The sequence below is a fragment of the Danio aesculapii genome, chromosome 23 (genome assembly GCF_903798145.1).
Source record: "Danio aesculapii chromosome 23, fDanAes4.1, whole genome shotgun sequence".
Classification (NCBI taxonomy): domain Eukaryota; kingdom Metazoa; phylum Chordata; class Actinopteri; order Cypriniformes; family Danionidae; genus Danio; species Danio aesculapii.
This window is the reverse complement of record NC_079457.1, coordinates 15548633-15568280: the sequence shown is the minus strand read 5'-3', so window position 1 is coordinate 15568280 and position 19648 is coordinate 15548633. Positions and strand designations below refer to the sequence as shown.

Here is a 19648-nt window from a genome sequence, read left to right as displayed (position 1 = left end):
GTTTGGGGCGGGGCTATCTATTTGTCTGACCAATCAAAGGTGTAAGCAGTGTTCAAAGAGTCCTGTTTAAAAAAAATACTGTACTTTCTTCTGTCACAATTTATTTTAATATGAAGAGACAACTCCATAAACTATTTGAAGGTTTAGTTTTTCAAAGCATTAACACTGTGATGATTTCAAAACATTTTTTGTTTTGTCTTGATTCGTTTTGTTTAAGAATCCCCACCAGTTTGACACAGCAACAGCTCAACCAATGACATGAGTTTGGAGCCTGGCAGTTTATTTGACTGACCAATGAAAGATGAGTGGAGCATTTTAGTAAAACCTGATTAAAAACAAATGCAGTTTTATGTAATGTTATCATGCTAGTGGGCGGAAATTATACAATTAACCTTTAAAATCGCAATGTCTTTTTAATCAAGCAGATAAATGTAGACAGAAAAGGCTGAGAGATTTGTTTGCATGTTTCACTGAAAAACTACTACGACAAATCATTACGTTTTATCACCTCTTGCCAACTTCTCTCCCCCAAGAGCTTTGATATTAATGACTAAATCCTGGCTTGAGGATATTTACAGACAGGGTTAATGACACAATCGCAGGGGAAAACAACCCAAACAGATGCTGAAGAATGAGACTTACTGCAGGCGGAGACTAACCCGGGTCTGTTTGGACTTTAATTAGGGCTCATTTCTGCTTCACAAGAGCCCTGGTCACTGTTGACAACCTGCCCTACAGACAGAAATATTTTCCTGCCGTTGTTAAGATGTTTCTGTCTGATAAGACAGACTCAATAACCCATAAAGGAAAGGGTTGTGACCAATCCTGCCTTTCATGCTTAGCCCTGATTGGTCGCTTAATGCTTGCGACATCAAACTGTTTGTGTGTGACGGACTAATCATGCTGTGCTTTAAAGAGAACTGGATGAAAACCTGACTTAATTTTTTTCTCATGAACAGTTTCTTAGTGTGTGTAATGTAGGACATTATCTTTTCCAGCTCCTACTATTTTGAGAAAGATTAAAGATAACCTAAACCAGTTTTTTTCACCATTCGAATCTTTCCCAGCATGTATTCATTGGAGTTTTACAGCTCCACAGTTACTCACTGTTCAGCGATGATGTAGCCGTTCTCCTGTGGTGTACACTGGACTCCTGCCACCTGCACGTTGTTCACCATGTCTGAGAAGGACAGGCCCAGATTTACACCACGGATGGTCACTCTGGTGCCCCCTTCTGGTGGTCCGGCCACTGGGGTTACCTGGAATGAGAAAGGAGGAGTCACTTAATCCTTCTGAAATTATTTTTTAAATGGAAAAAACATGGAAGTGAGTATATAAAGACAGATTTTTCATTTTTGCTAAACTGACACTTTAAAGGTGAATGGGCTAATTGTTAAATAACCTTGCCATGACCCAACATGCCCACTCCTCCACCATCTGCTCACAGCTCTCCATGCCCATTCAAGTTGCTTTTTTTGTTTAAATTCTGAGTAGAATTGAACTCTAAGTGGAGGCTCTTGTAGGAATGAAAATTATCATATGCATTTGTTTATATGTCTTTTCCACAAAAGAAGGCTCACACAAATTCCAAAGGCAGATGAGGGCCTGGTGTGTGGACTTTTGGGGTTTTACGATGTGGTCACATGTTGATTGGTCACTTTGAATGTCTCAGCATTTGGGCTTTAGTCACATGGTCAAGAAAGGTACAAAATAGTCGGGAAACTCTGCTCTGTCTCCTTTCCTGGCCGCTTTTTTCTTGGCCTGTCTTTTCCTGGTCTGCGCTCTCCTGCTCTGCTCCTCTACTCCTCTGGAGTCCATCTTCTCTGCCTCATTGAGGCCTACTTGCTCTCTTTGTCTCTCCCTCCCTTTGTCTATCCTTCTACCTCTGGTAACTTTAATTTTACATTTAAGCTGGGTACAATTATTATCATATGTTTTTATCATTTCATACTTTATCATTTTATACAGTTATTTGTAATTAATTCAGTTGTAACCATAGCGAATTATTGTCATTAAATCATCTAATTTTCAAGTATTTGTGAATTACTTTTGATTTAACATCACACATAATTGCTCCACATTGCAATACAATACAATCACATAATAACAAAGCTATTAATACTGCCCTTATTTCCATTTTTGGTATGAGATTGCAAAAGAATGGTTTGACTGGAATGTAGTTTTTTTACCATTATGCTGATAACTTTTTAGTCATTCGGCAGAACTACAGTTTGAACCACTTTGGTTAAAAACCATTCTTACAGTCTCATGACCCTTTTAAAAATGACCATTTATTCAATCTTTTTCCCACAACTTCGGTCCTTTATTCACAGCAGAATGAACCACCAAATTATCAAGAATGTTTAACACAGTGGATGCCCTTCCAGCTGCAACCCAGTTCTGGAAAACATCCATACACACACACATACTCCTAAACTAATTTAGTTTATCCAATTCACCTATACTGCCTATGTTTGCACTGTGGGGAAACCGACTTGGAGGAAACCCACAGGAACACGGGGAGAACATGCAAACTCCACACCGAGCCAGCCGGGGCTCGAACCAGCGACCTTTTTGCTGTGAGGTGACAGCGCTGCCCACTGTGCCACTGTGTTACCCAAGAAATTACCATATGAAATGTTTTATTATATATATAAAAAAGGAATTTAATATGCAAAGCCCAAACTATTAAAAGGTCTCCAAATGAACATTGTAAAAGGCCTCCTTTTAAAGACAATTGTTCCGTGCATTGTGTTTCACTTTAATAGCACCGAATTACACATCAGTAAAACTCATTGTGGCAACTTCCTATCCTATTAAAGTTGCATAGTACATTAAAATTCTCCAGTCAAGACTGCAGCAGATCTGCATGCTGTTGCCACAGGCAATAAATCTAACACGAGGCCATTTTAGCCCTCGGAGCAGCCCACCCTCTCATAAAATACAATATGGCCACTCAGCGTGACCTTGGCTCTGGGTGCCAAAAAGCCTTCTGTGCTGTTAAAGCCCAAGAGAAGCTCAGTCCTGGAGACTCTCCAGAGCCAAATATCACTGAGAGAGGGAGAGAGAGAAAGACAGAGAGGGGGAGAAGGAGATGCATAGGCCGCATGCACAGTATAGCCACTACATACACAATCAATAAACCATTTGTGTGCCGTCATGTGGAAGTAAAACCAACATGATCAAAGTAAAAACATTTTCTAAGCATCCCTGTTTACTGATCTGAGAGCAGTGCAATGCGGGAAGTGGACTAGATCCGGCAGCTGCTCAGCATGAACAGTGTATTCCCTGGAGTTCAGTGGACATTAATCGGTTAGGATGTAAAGTAAGTGTGTCATTAGTGAACCTTAGGGTGGAAGTATATGAATCTTTTATTGGTTCTTGGGAGCAGAGGACTGGAGCCAGAAAACATCCGTAAACAGAAAGAGGTGGAAAGAGAGGCGGAAAAAGAAAGAATGGAATGCTAAATACAGCACAAACACATCGACAGCTCTAGACATAACAGCTATATCTGTATAAATGTAAAAAAAAAAAAAGACTGACTTTTTTAAGCCCTACATCAACAACAAACACAGTGAGGTTATGTAATTGAATATTTATTTATACATAGTCAGTGGTGGAAAAAGTAAAAGTACCATTACTTGACAAAAAATGTAGAGCAAGTAGAGTAAAATTAATTAATTACTTAATTACTTAATTAATTAATTCATTTTCTTTTAGGCTTAGTCCTTTTATTAATCTAGTGTCGCCACAGCGGAATGAACCGCAAACTTATCCAGCATATGTTTTCGCAGCAGATACCCTTCCAGCTGCAACCCATCACTAGGAAACACTCATACACTCATTCACACACATACACTACAGACAATTTAGCTTACCCAATTCACCTAAAGCGCATATCTTTGGACTTGTAGGGGAAATTGGAGCACCTAAAGGAAACCCACGTGAACAACGAGTAGAAATCACAGAAAGCCAACACAAAAATGCCATCAGACCCAGCCGAGGATCGAACCAACAACCTTCTTGTTATCACTCGATCGAATAGGGATTATCAATGGTTATCAGCTGATAGATATGGGCCAGTAGGGGCCTTCTGCACCTACTATTAGGCTCAGAGTACTGTTATCATCCATCCACATGGTTAATCAGCTATAGATCACATACGGCTGCGGCTGGAAGTTAACAAGAATTATTTACATTATTTATTCAATTTCCCAATAATTGTATTTTATTAACATCTACCCCTACCCTATCCCTAAACCCAACCACGACAGTAATGTAAAAACAGATCTGGATCTGGAGTCTTCTCTATTAGTATAGCCGATTAACCATGTGGATGGATGATAACCCATCAATCGAGTTATAGCATTCAAAGCGGATGATATATGCACCTATGATAAGCTAGCAGAAAGCAAGTTCATCAAATCTGTATAAACCTGGAGCAAAAATCGAGTTGTGACGATATGTTAATGCATAGTTTATACTCTGTCCAACAGTTGGTGCCAAAAACCAAACTTCTGAATAACTGACAGAAAACATGCATAATATGATTGTATTATAAAGCATATTATGTGCATTTAATTATTATTTAAGGCAATTTTACAATTTTCACAATTTCAATCATTATACAGTCTTCTTTATGGAGTTTAAACAGTCTCTGGGTTGTTGTGTGTAAAAATCTTGGGTCTTTTTGGACATTTTTAATGCTTCCACACTGTAAATATTTGCTGCGTTTATAAAGTGTCCATGTCTTAACCCATTTAGGCCCACTGGCATCTAAAAAGTGGTTACTAAAAATTATTTTTTGTTTACGAATGTATATCAAAATAATCATCAAGGTCTCTAGATGCATCCAAATAAAACAAATCTATCAAGAAATCTATAGTTTTTTGTATACTTTGTCAAAATTTCAAGTAGCAACTATAGTTGCCGGTGGGTAAATACCTTGTAAGTACATAAATCATGGGGAATTAGGGAATAATGTGTTAAGTTAATAAATCAAGGTCATTAGTTTTGTTTAATGGCTTTTGCTTTCATAATACCCAATCTAAACATAAGCACTCAACTGATATCTTTACTTTAAAAAGGTGGTCCAGAATGTAATTTTAAGGCTTGGTTGTGTTTATAAGATGCAAAGCAATGTGTGCTCATGTTTTACTTGAAGGAAATCACGTTATTTTTTCATAAATCTCACTTATTATATACAGCTACTCAGCTAACATGAAAACAACTGATATATTTTCCTAGCTTGTGCCATAATGTGCTGCGATTCGCGGATCGGCTCCACGTCACGCCCGTACAAGCATGCGTGTTTTGTGTAAACAGTCTGTTAATCTCATGCCCGCTCTCTAAAATAAAATCTGACAAGTGTCGGTAACAAGTGAAAATGGGGTGCGGCTCCTTTAAGAGAGTTTGCCATTGTGTGTGTGTGTGTGTGTGTGTGTGTGTGCGTGAGTATGAACTGTCTGTAAACGCGTATAACACGAGAAGCGCATGTGCGCGGGACCAATGTTTATTTTTCTTTTTCTCTGATGCTCGGATTAAATTATTTTCTGTAGTGACGCTATAGACAGAAGAATAAAGCGCAAGATGTGGGATGCGACCTGTGTGAGCCTTGATTGATTTTTCTGCTGCTACACGAGTTAGATGAGCTCTACTTTATTTTTTTTTTAACTCAGCGCATTACACGACGTCTTTCACATATATTTGGAATATGCCTGTGTAAGTAATATGAATCGTTCACATATCTTTCACGAGTTCATTATCTGAGATGTAGAACGCATGGAAAAGCTGCCTGTAGAGAAAACCCACGTGCTGGTGAAGAGTATGTGTGTGTATGTGTGTGTGTTTTCAGCTGTTTGACTGATAAATATGAATTTGTAGCTAAATCGTTAGTGGTGCCAAACAGCATTTCCCATTGTTTACATCTTTGCTACAACATACCGTTACACTAGACACTGTGCATGTCATAATCAATTTTAACAAATAAAAATACTTACAGGTCGTGGCTCAGAGTTAATAGCTTCTGCTTGTTGGAGCTGCTCCTTCTTTGAGGAGATTTTTACCGAATCCAGCACTGAACTGGGAGAGATTCTGGAAGCTGTGTTTTGTCAAATCATGCTTGCTATGTATTTTATAATTCTCTGGAACATAATTAATATTGAACTGTAAGCACTTCTGTCTTTGTGTCGTGTCCTTTGGAAGCCCAAATATAGAAACAAAAGAAAGTGGAAATAGCAGGACCGCATTTTCTCCCTCTGCTGTAACATTACAGCGCCTCTGGCCACGCCCCTTAGCTGCGCAGTGTGTGTGTGCGCGGTAAAACTACGTTTGTTATCTCACAAGGCCAGGAAGTATTTTTTTGCAGTCCCCAAAATTCGTTCATTGTAGGCTTTGCTAAGCTAACTCTGTAAAAACCAAGCTCTCCCTTTGCATTGAACTTTGAGCATTTTACATTCAGAGATGCTGTTTATGTTCACACAGCTACATTACACATCAACTAATATGATATCGTAGTGGACCACCCCTTTAAAGTAGTCTTTTTTGACACACAATTTGATATATAGCAAAATCCTCAGAGTAAAATCAACTTCTACCACTGGTCCCACTCCTAACAAAGAGTTAAAATAACACTGATGCAGAGTTAAAGTGCTGAGTGAACAGAGAATAATGAACTCCTTTCGTTAAAAAGCAGAATCACTGTAGAAAAAAACAAAACTACAACCGAATTCAGTCACAACCTTAGTCCCTGCTGTCCACACAAACATGAGTTTTGTCTAAATTGAAGCTTTTTTTCTACACAAAACACAGTATCGGGTCACTGAAACCCACATTTTTTAAACTCTTGTCAGGGTGAAGATTTTCAAAAGCACCAGGGTCTGTGCTTTTAAGAAAATTGAGAAAAAACATTTTTGTTTACAAAAATACCTGTGTACGTGTGGCCATGGCCTTAGGAAAACTCAATAACTCTCAAAATCTCAGCTCCTCAGGATCATTAAACAACTCCACAAACATAATCAGTAACTTTACTTATTACTAAGCTGTTTGACTATTTCTGTCTACAAATGTTTGTAGTGAGATTTACTGAAAAGCCTTTTTCATTTATCTTTTGACACACAGTAGACTGTTGGGGAAACGAATGTGTTTTTCATCACTTTAAGACATCACTTTCTGCTTTCATGTTCATGACACTCGATGACAGATAATTTTCGGGGGGTTCATATCAAACGCTTTTCTAATTTTAATCATAATAAATGTGTTTATGAAAATGAAGTGATCTTTTGAAAGCAGTTGTTTGGAGTTAGAATGACAAATGTACTCCTCCTATTCAAATTTTACACTGAAGGGTTCTTTCAACATATTTGCCCACCATATTCAATACAATTTTCTTCAAAAAAATCAAAAACCTGGAGAAAATAAATGCAAAACATGTTCATATAGGACATTATTAACAATGCTACATGCATGAAACCATTTAAAAAAAAAAAGTGGGCACAAATGGGTTAAGATCGCTCTGTCTGATGCAACTTTCTATGTGCAATCTGATTGAAAAACAATCACAGACAAGACAAAAGAAATTAAGCATATAAAATACACAGTGACTGCAGGTTGAAGGAAAATAGCACACTAAAAGTACCAAAACAGATCTATGAGGTACTCAAGTAAAAGTAAAGTCCTGAGAATAAACTAATTAATTACTGTAATTTGAGTATTTATAATTCGTTACAACACTGTACATAATATTTTTTGTGAAACAAGCATGTAGCATACATAGTGCACCACTGAATGCACCACTCTTAAATACCAAACATTTACATTTCTTCACAAACTATATAGATGTATCCTCAAATGCACCGGAGCTGCTTGAAATGATAGAACAATCAAGCAAATAAATGACTTGATAATGAATGCATGGTTCTGTGTACACTGGCGGCAATGCTTTCATCTGCAGATTAAATCTCATCAGCTCATGCGATGATCGTCTGGGTGTTAGATTCCAGCTTCACCCCGAGCGTGGTGCTGTTCTCACTGGCCATTACAGACATCAAATAGGCTTTATTCATAGAGCATAAATATCTCTCGCATTGACTCAATACTTCAAAGTCCCATCCGCCCACTCGGAGGTGAAAGCGCTGCCTTGTTTGACCCAGCAGAAGGCCTCCTCCGCCGCCGCGCAGCTACTGCTTCCACAGCTACAATTTGTGTCTGACTGCAATTTTACCATCCTTACAAAAGGGACTGTCTGGATTCTGGCTTCAGAATGACAATGTGGAACTTTCGAGAACATCTTCAGAGTTTCTCATGGGTTGTTTGGCTTTTGAGTTACTGTATATGGACATACATGCATGGATACACTCTCAGCCGAGGGCCAATGTCATGTATTCAGAGTGTCTCGGGGACAAATAGGAAGCTTCTTCATTCTTAATGCATGCTTTTTTTAAAGCAGAATCCCAGCTTGGATGCTCCGTACCTAGCCTCAGACGTCACGTCCACACTTGGCTGAACGTCTGATGTACAAGGCATACAAAATAGGAGACATTTTGGAAGTTTTTCAAAGTCCAGAATTTCCAGATGACATGGATGTCAAGGTTTTTACAAAACTGTCATGATGTTAAACTTAGTGGCATAGGACAAAGTAAACCCAAGGGCAATTTGGGAAAATGAAGGTTCTTTAGGTAGAAATCATGTAACTTAAAAAAAAAAAAAAAAAAGGGGGGGGGGGGGGGGGGGGGGGTGATATGGGGGTGTGCGAAGTGAAGAGTTCGGTGCGCATGGGGACTGAACCAAAAAGCTGAGTAGCGGGGTAGGGGAGAGGGTGTAATTCCGGGAGTTTTCTGGGAGACAGAACAATACGGGAGATGGGCGGGAGATGGGTCTGAAATACGGGAGACTCCTGGGAAAAACGGGAGTGTTGGCAGGTGTGTACCCCACAGTTATGAATTACTTGAGTTAGAATAACTTGAGATATTAGAACTTTTTTCCTTTTTTTCTTAGCCTGTGTTACTGTTTATTTGAATTTGAATTTATTAAACGGAATAGCCCCTTGAGATGAACCATCTAATTTTTGAGGGGGTCCCTAAGAAGTACATAAATCAAACAGAGTACAACACATCATAACAATGAACGCGACACGCAGTTTGAATTGTGAATGAACTGAAAATGATTGACAGGCACAGGGGTGGGAAGTGCTGAAGTGAACATGACTTTAAGCGCTTGAATATTCATCTGTACTTTACATTAAACTTTAGAATGGCTTCAGCACATTTGGGATATAGTAGGCCTACATGACAACTTTCCAGTGCCTTATAATAGGTTAACTTCATGGCTTTTATTGGCTTATAAATAACACTGAATATAGCGACCACATAAGATCAGATTGGGATCAGTACCAGCTGGCCGATTCCCGATCCAGCAAAAATATGCGGTATTGAACCGATATCCAATCCAAGTATCGGGATCAGTGCATCCCTAATATTTACTAGGTGATTTTTTTCTGATACATTCCAAAATGCGCATTAAAATAGATGGCTAATAATTGCTTATCAGGGTCAACTACTGTAAATGCTGGAATTTCATGCTTATACACATGATGCTGAATACAATGAATTTGTTCAATTCTTTGCTGGTCAGCTGAAAACTGCAAAGGAGTCCAAATGTATCGCCATTAGTCTAAAGGTCTGGCCAAGTAAGACCTCCTCGCAGGTAAAATCTGTCCCTGCATGCTGCAGTTCATTTGAAACGGTTCTTTAGCGAAGTAATGGAGAAATGCTAATGTTTAACACCAGCACGTTGGAGTCTAAATGGGGATGTATTTCCTGTCCTCGTGGGGTTTTCACGCACTCAATTGCTGTGTATAATTAGGAAGCTGTAATGAAAGTGTGCAGCAGGAGGACGAAAGGTGTGATTTGTTACCGGGATTGGAGTCTTTTCAGCTGATTCAAGCACGTCCCAAATTCACAGTGAGATGCAATTTATGGGCTTGATAAAACTCAGCTTATGACTTGTTCTTGCTGCATAAACTGCACACTAAACACTTTATTTGCTCTTAAATGTCCCCACGGTTGGCTGCGATAAAGACTGAAAGGAAGGGAAAAAAAGAAAAAAGGAACCTTGATTTTGAGTCTCGGCCAAGCAAGCGAGTGTTTAAGCAAGAAAAGAAAGAAACTGGGGACTTGAAAGTGGTGCATCCGGTTTAAAATTGGAGTTTGTGGTTGAGTGAGTCGAGCTGAATGCTCTTCTGTAAACAGACATGTGACTTTGTGGAAAGACTGTGTCGTACTAGACAAGCGTTGTAGGGTTCTATCAGGCTCAGTGTTATTTATTCATGACAAATTTCACCATGGACGGTCTTTCTCTTGCTGTCAGTGTCAGGGTGTGTTTGTGTATTTAGGCCATTATTTGCTGAGGCTTTGGTCTATGTTTTGAAACAAATTCATGGATGGTTGCAAATGCATTTCTTAAACCCCTTTGGCATTTCCTGGAGTCGAGAATGTACTGTATGCTTGTAAAATAAAATAAAATAAAATAAAATAAAATAAAATAAAATAAAATAAAATAAAATAAAATAAAATAAAATAAAATAAAATAAAATATGGGGAAAACGCAGTGGCGGAGTAGGTAGTGCTGTCGCCTCACAGCAAGAAGGTTGGAGGTTCGAGCCTCGGCTGGGTCAGTTGGCGTTTCTGTGTGGAGTTTGCATGTTCTCCCTGTGTTCGCATGGGTTTCCTACGGGTGCTCCTGTTTCCCCCCACAGTCAAAAGACATGTGGTACAGGTGAATTGAGTAGGCTAAATTGTCCGTAGTGTAGGTGTGTGATGAATCAATGTGTGTAGATGTTTCCCACAGATGGGTTGCAGTTGGAAGGGCATTCGCTGCGTAAAACGTGCTGGATACATTGGCGGTTTGTTCCGCTGTGGCGACCCCGGATTAATAAAGGGACTGAGCCAAAAAGAAAATAAATGAATGAATAAAACTAAATATAAAATAAAATAAAATTTTATAAAAAATTTAATTAAGCATAATCAAATTAAATTAAATTAAATTAAACGAAATAAACATAAAATAAACAAAATTAAATTAAATAATTAGATAAAGTTAAACTAAATAAAAAATAAATTAAATAAACAAAAATTAAATAAAGCAAAATTAAATTAAATTAAACAAGAAAAACCGAATTAAATAAAATTGAATTAAATAAAAAATTTATTAAATAAAGTAAAATTAAATTTAATGTAAAAATGTATTAAATTAAATAAAAAATTAAATAAAATAAGATTAAATGAAACAAAATAAACATAAAATAAATAAAATTAAATAATACAATTAAATTTACAAAAATTTTATTAAATTACACAAAAAGCTATTAAATAAAGCTAAATAAAACTAATTAAAATAAAATAAAATAAAATAAATAAAAACTAAATTAAACAAAGTAAATAAAATAAAAATAAAATAAAATAAAGATTTTCCCCTCACAATTTTTGTTTTAAACTGGATTCTTCACATATTTTTTCCCTGCTCATTGTTTGATTTGAATTTTGATTAAAGTTTTAGTAATAATTTATGCTTTTTGTAAATTTAACCATTATTTTTTTTAGAGAAATGGTATACATTTATAATAAATATGTTAAATATGTTCATTTTTATTTAGAGTTTACTTGGATTTAAACTAAATGAAAAGTATTATAATATTTCTTAAAACATTTTTATAATGTTTCATTCTAAATAAAATACTATAATAATTAAATTACAAAAAAATGCATTAAATGCATTAAAAGTCCAAAAGTTCAGAAAGTTTACCATGGCTGATCCGAGATCAGTTCTGCGGAGCACGCACTGTCACCAACATTTCCGTGACTGAGCTACTAAGGAGAGGCTCAGAGAGCATCTGAAGCAAAGAGCGACGTCAAGACCAGCTTCAAGTACCTGCCTTTCCTCCACATTCATTTGATGCCGAACCCTTGGCTTTCACTGAAGACTTAAGCCTCATTAATATTAATGAGTCTTTAGAGGAGGGATAGAGCGCTGCTTAATAGAAGTGTTAATCATTCATGACTGTCATTTTCTTGTAGGCAGATCTCGCTAATGTCTATGTATTTGCACAAATCAGCTTACGTGTGTCTTTATTCAGACAAAAACATAACTAAATTAAGAGCACAAGACGACTGCTGAAACGACAGAACTGGTGGACATTTTTTTCTGTATGAGAGTGGGACTCAGAGAAGAAAGAATGGAAACGAACAACTTGGAGAGAACAGATTAAAAATGGATGCATTAAAAATATTCACACTAATTTGCTTTGAAGGAACTGCTCCGCTGCTTTGTAATCTGGGCTTGGCAAATGCACGTTTGAAACACGAAATGCAGAGCTTCATGTTCATTCTGGATTTAGCATCCTCAAGGGATAGTATATATATATATATATATATATATATATATATATATATATAGTACTGAATGCAGCCTTTTAAGTTTGTGTGATAAGAGCATGTGCATAACATGTTATCAATATTGATGCACAAAGTCAGATAAATGTGCTGGTGCATTGTAAATTTATGCTATTTTTTTGTCATTTTTGTATATGAAGTAAGCAAAATATAGAATTACTGTAGTATGTTTTCAATTTTTACACTTTAAATGGCAGAGTTTCTGCTGAAGTGTTTCAAGGTATGTGAAAATAAAATTACAGTTAAAATAATTGAATAAATTTGTCATTAAGTAAATGTTTTAATTGGTTGTTTTAGTATTATTGGTTGTTTTATTAGTTGTTACAAGTTATACTTTGTGTGTTTTATTTCAGCCTTTTAATAGATGGTTGCAAATGCATCTCTTAAAGTCCAGAGTCGAGAATGTACTGTATGCCTGTAAAATAAAATACTATAATATAAAGAAATAAAATAAAATAAAACTAAATTAAATTAAATTAAAAATTAATTAAATAAAGTAAAATTAAATTAAATGAAACAAAATAACCATAAACTAAATTTTTTAATTAAATAAAAATAAATAAAAATAAAATAAAACAAAAATTAAATTAAATTAAATAAAGCAAAATTAAATAAAGCCAAATTAAATAAAATTAAAAATAAAATTAAATTAAAAGTTTAACAAAGCTAAATTTGATTTCATTTAATCAAATTAAACTAAATAAAATAAAATAAATAAAAATAAAATAAACTATAAATAAACTGTAAACTAAACTAGTTAAATATAGTCAATAAATTAATAATAAATACAATTTATTAATTAAAATAATACACATAGGATAAACTGTTTAAATAGTTTTTAAATAGTTAATAATATAAATAGGAAAAAAATGTAATAGTTAATAAATACATTTTTAAAAATAGTTTTAGTAACCTTTAATAACCCTGCATGATATAACTTAAATTATATAACAAACACACAACACTTAAACAAACACGAAAAGCGAAAATACACATCCACACCTCCATAAACACAAACAAAGGCCCAATGCTTCAGTACAACAACAACACCATTTTTAACACTCTCCATCAACAAAAACAAGCCATTCTTCTCATAGCTCTTAACCTTAATTTGCCCATTCATCCTTAATGAATACAGACAACAGGAAGTCATAACCCTTACTTTTTAATTGGTTTGTGTCGCATGGGGGCAACAGCTTGTGATATGCAGACTGCAAACAGCCACGAGAATCAATGGGTTCTATGAATCAGGTACTTTAAACACAGGCCACTGGTGCGTTACCTAAACTAATTAAACATCATGTCTTCCCTCAGTCTCCCAGCAGACACACACACACGTACACGCACACGCCTCTCACAGTACGCCATCAATGTTCTAACATTGTGTTAATTACAAGAAAACGTGATATATTGGCAGCTAGACTGATGATGAGAGTGACAGGGAATATTAGATATTACTCTCCATACACACAGCTCACCTTTCTATGAATAGCAGCATCAATAAAGAGCTCAGTCAGACTGCAGAGTGGAAATATGAGCCGACCGACTGAGAGTGTCTGTGTGTGTGCGCATTTGTTATGAATGATGCTGGATACACACTTGTACAGTATGCTTTGAGTTTAAGGCTTGGGATTTTTTCAATAATTTGATTTAAAAAATCAGCGATGCTGTGAAAGATTATTCTAATTTAAATGATCTCTTTGTATTTTCATGTCTGGTATGCTGAATTAGCATCAAATTAGCCTTCAGAAATCATTCTTATATGCTGATTTGCTGCTCAAGAAACAGTCATTATTTTCAGGGTTTGGGAGTAACTAGATGTAACTTAAAGGTCCCGTGAAATTAAATTAAAAAAATTTAGATATTAGTTTCAGTTTGTTAGTTTTAAGGATATCTATTAGCTAGTGTGCTCGAAAATTTGCGTTTATAGAAAATATAAAACTGCTAAAAACATACACAGCTTGCAGTTTGTCTTCTGCCTAAATGGATCAATGATTTTTTTCACGTCATTTCATATTATAGTTTCTCATCAAATCTTGACCAATCAAATGCTCTCTAGTATCGGACATGCCCCGCCCCCTTCAGGACGCCTCTCATTTGGTTTTCATTTGATGCACTTGAGCTCAAACATTCTCACTGGCAGAGCGATGGCTATTTGTTTTTAAAAGGAGAAGAGGCTACACTATGTCCCACCATCTCTTCATTTTTAGGTGAGATTATGTCAAACATCAAATAAAAAATGCACATTTCAAAGCACTTCACGGGAACTTTAAGTTATGTATTTAAATACAAAATATGAGTAGTTGTATTTCTTTACAGTTGCATTCAAAATGGTTGATAAACCCACTGTTACATCCGTGTTTATACATTACTATAAATTGTCATTGTAATTAATTTACATACAAACTGATGTCCGGAAAGAACAAGATTATTAATTACACTGCAACTACACTTTTTTTTTGTCTATTTTCTAGTCCAAATATCTAAAAATATCTGTTTTGCTTCAGAAATAATGTCAAAATTAAGATATTTTTTCCTTAAAGCAAGCTAAATGATCTGCCAAGTGAGTTATGTAAAGTAATCTTATTTCAAATCTAAAACAAAATTATTTTGCTTACCCCACTGGCAGATTATTTAGCTTGTTTTCATCAAAACCATTAAAAATTCCCCCGTTCAATAATGTACATGCTGAACTCTCAGCTTTTGATGCAGTTTATTCCTTCTTGAGGCTCAGCAAATAATTTTTTTCTTTAAAAAAATACATTTTATGTTTCAATTTTTATATTATACTTAATTCTGAACTGGTCAATTATGTTATTCAGCAGTCAAATACTTCTAAAAAAATGACCAGCTCACAGTAACAGCTCACGAGTGTCCTAGTCCTGTTTTAACATGAGAACATGGCTTGTGTTGTTTCTTTGTGTCATGTGCTTCTGTCTATTGTCTAATCCAGAGATGCCCAAAGTAGTGTCCACGGGCCAAAGTTGGTCCATTGTAACCTTTTATTTGGCCCAGCATCCCATCTAAGAAAAGAGTCAGTATGATGGAGAGGGTTTGGAGAGTTTTATTGCTTTATTGCTACAAAAAAAGCAAAAAAAAATTTAATGTTTCAATTAAATGTTGTAAAATAATCCGATTTTTTAGAATGTAAATACTGTCACTCGATGAATAGAGGACTATGTCGAAGACGAGCAAATCAAGGCAGAAACTAGTGTAATAAATATACTATGTTCATATAAAGCAATGTTTTCTAGTTATTTATATATTTCATTTAATTAAGTAGGGAATTACCCATGGCAACTATATTTATCTTCGGCCCACTAGCCTCAATCAAGTTGAGTTTTTGGCTCTTCATAAGAAAAAGTTTGGGCACCCCTGGTCTAGTTCCACTCTCCTTGTTAACACATTATTAGTTTATTCAGTTCACCTGTTTGTTTGTTAATTCTTTCTGCTTATAGTCTCCTCATGTCTGCTGACCTGTGCCAGTCCATCATCGTTCATCATATCGGCGTAAGTCACTCTTGTCTTGTCAAGTCTTGTCTAGATCCTTTCTGTCCTGTCAGCCCAGCCAAGTTTGTGTTTTGTCTATTACTTAATGTTTTCCCTCTTGGGGTTGTTTCTGTGGCCTTTTTGTTTTATTTTTTATAATTAATAAGTAGCCATTATTGGCTGCAATTGAGTCCTCCTCCTTTCAATTCAATTCAATTCAATTCACCTATATTTGTATAGCGCTTATACAATGTAGATTGTGTCAAAGCAGCTTCACATAAAGGGTCATAGTTAATAGGAACAGTGTAGTTCAGTTTCCCCACCCTTTGACCGTGACACTTACATATTTATACTTCTTATCTGAACACAAATAAAAGCTGAAAAGTCAGAAAAAACAGATCGAGACATGACTGTTCTTGATTGAAAGATGAAATAAATGATTCCCGCTGACCCACCTCAGTGATTCGAGGGTTGGTGCACTTGACGTTGGTGCTGGCGAGGTGTAGCCAGCGGCTGGTGTAGGGGTTGGTCATGGGACAGTGCTGGCGCAGGGTACATCGGCCCTCCATACTGCACCACCCACACTGAAATTTCCTCTCGGCCTTCAAACACACACCGCAGCTGTCCCGCTGAGCGCCACATTTGTACAGGTGCACTGTGGGATACAGGAGGAAACTGCTGAAGGGACTGTTCCACGACAACATGAGATTTGATGTGCTGTAAATTGTAACAAGTTTGTATGGGGTTTCCTGAAAGCTTAGGTTGATGTATCTGACAGAATTATTGATCAAAAACATCTTGAGATTGATGAAATCATGAAGCTCAGCACAACCGTGAGGGTATAGCTTTTGCTGAGCATGAGAAAAGCTACTTCAGACTCTCATTTTTCTATAAGCATGAGATGAATAATAACGAGCGTGATCAATCATCTCAAATGTCATTAAAAGGTGAAGCATGTGAGATTTTTATCAAAATAGATTCAGTTTAACCTAGTTTGACTGCTGTAGTATGAAGGGTTTATCTCCAGTAAAGTATAAACACTGAGACTTGCTGGAGCTATCTTTAATGGATTGACAAACTTTGATTTGTCAATCCATTAATCATTTTCAAAATCAACCAATGGGGAGCATTTGGGGCATGGGTACTGTTGTAGACAAGCTCAACCAGAAGGTGTTTAGTTGATGTGGGATCATGGTGTATTACTATGCTGGCAATCAAACATTCCTTACATTTTATTTTAGGGCTTCATAACTTTCTAGACTGAAATTAGAGTAATAAACCGTTTGACAAAATACAGAAAACACATTTAAATAAAATTCAGAAATCATAAACCTGTGGTGTGATACCACCTTCCTTTGAATGAATGAATGAATAAATAAGCCATATGCTGTAATATGCATAAATATATAGCCAATGCTGATGATATGCCATTAAAAATAAATAAATAAATAAATAAACAAACAAACAAACAAACAAACAAACATTTATTTATTAATTAATTAATCAATTAATTAATTAATTTATTTATTTATTTGCTTGCTTGCTTATTTATTTATTTTAATGGCATATCATCAGCATTGGCTATATATTTATGGCAACACTTACTAAATATAAAAATATTCAATATAAAAAATAAATACCAAAAAGACTGATTAAAAAGTCATATAAGTTGCTTCAGTTTGATCAATGATAAATATTTTAAAATTCCTTTTTAAACATTTTCCTTAAAATATTTCTTAAATAACGCCCCATTCACACAGGGGGTCAGCGCCAACATTTCCCATTCACTTTGAATGGGTTACATCAAGTGTTGCCGAACTGAATTGGGGATCTGTCAGTGCCGCTTCAGCTGCGTTACTCACGTTTTCAGCGGAAACAAAATCAGATCGCTTTATGCAAATACCCCAACTCAGACAATCCCCTAGTTAAGTCATGATGTATGGAATACTGTTTCCGGGTCCAAGCTGCTACTCAATTGAATACAGAAAATATTTGTTTATGACCACTTTATAGTCACATCACACATTAAAGTGAATATGGAGTATATTAAATCATGGTGTACACAACAGTCTCTGTACCTGCTGCATCACAGACACCAATATTTTTATTCATTCATTTTCACTTTTCACCTTAATCATTTATTAATCAGGGGTCGCCACATGAGAATGAACCGCCAAGTTATCCAGCATATGTTTCACGCAGCGGATGCCCTTCCAGCTGCAACCCATCACCGGGAAACAAACATACACACTCAATCACACACATACAGTACAGACAATTTAGCCTACGCAATTCACCCGTACCGCATGTCTTTGGATTTATGAGGGAAACCCACACGAACATGGGGAGAACATGCAAACTCCACACAGAAATGCCAACCGACACAGCCGAGGCTCGAACCAGCTGTGAGACGAATGTGCTATCCACTGCGCCGAAAGTATTACATCGCTTTGTAAATGTTTATTATTACCATATGTAGAGTCTCCATATAAAGTTTGATAGAGCGATGGGATGCGGAAGCCGCTTCGCATGACGTCACACTTAACAAGCAGGTAGCCGATTGCAGATTAATTTTATTGGCTGATGCTGCTACAAAGATCGCTTCAGCCCCGACTTCAGACACACTTTCCATCAAGCGTTGACCATGAAGCCTCATGTGAATTGTCATAAGAACGTTCTCTAATATTTTAAAATATTTTAAAAAGTATTCTCTACATTTTAAAATATACATTCTATTAAAATACGTTTTATAGTCAACATATTCTTTACATTTATTTATTCTATTTTATTTATTTATCATTTACTCTATATTTACTTTATTCTCTACTAAATCACAATCACTGCTCTCTTAAACATCACTTGTAAAAGACATTAAAAAGAGGGCTAATCATTTTGTCTTCATCTGCATTTGCATATTTTATCATCACAATGCAACCTAATAATGTATTGAATAATTATTGATCAAATGAAAGTAATATATAGGCTTATAATGCGTATGCATACATCTGACAGGCTTAATTGAAGAGAACACAACATTAAACCAAGATTATTTAGTTTTTCAGACAGTTTACAGAATATTGTAATGATGCTTCAACTTAGAAACACACTTCTTCATGCTTTCCTTCGTGTGTAATACCTTTGATGTTCTCAGGATTGTCAATGATGAAGTTTCCATTCCAGACAACTGAGAAATCCACAGGCAGCTCACTAATTCTCATGCCTTCATACAGATACTGCAGAGAGAAGGACAAAGAGTTTACAACATTTTGCAATACCTAAAACAATGTAAAGTTAATACTTTTTTAAATGAGATTTTATGTCAATTATTGATTACAACATGCAGCAAAAGAAAGAAAGAATAAACTGCAGAGAGCAGTGAGGCAAATAACATGAGCGAGAGAGTGAAAGAGAGGGAAATAGCGGTGGTTTGACTGCATTAGTTCTCTTATTGAGTTACTCCGGCCTTGCATCATCAGTCTGAGGAATAAGGAAGACTTTCAACGCTTCTGTTTTCTACAGCTTGGACACTGAGCTCCAACTGCCTTCATCTCTGCTTACAGAGTGCGTGGATGTGCATTCATTTGAAAGAGAATGAAAGAAAATGAGACGAAAGAAGAGGTGGAAAGGTAAAACGCTGCTGTTCCACATTGAATTTCACAGTTTCATTTGTTATAACTTCACATATAGTAGCAGGCAACCACTGCTAAACTAGA

At 36.0% G+C, this 19648-nt stretch overlaps 1 protein-coding gene across 1 annotated transcript in view; it reads right to left on the bottom strand.

Annotated features, from left to right (window-relative positions):
* plxna2 (plexin A2) overlaps window positions 1–19648 on the bottom strand; it is a 380453-nt gene that overhangs the window by 105907 nt on the left and 254898 nt on the right. Inside the window, exons 11-13 of the mRNA XM_056448621.1 lie at window positions 19072–19168; window positions 16391–16590; window positions 1108–1259 (exon numbers count right to left, since the gene is read on the bottom strand). Coding sequence (XP_056304596.1) covers window positions 1108–1259; window positions 16391–16590; window positions 19072–19168 — 449 coding nt within the window. The remainder of the gene's footprint in view (window positions 1–1107; window positions 1260–16390; window positions 16591–19071; window positions 19169–19648) is intronic.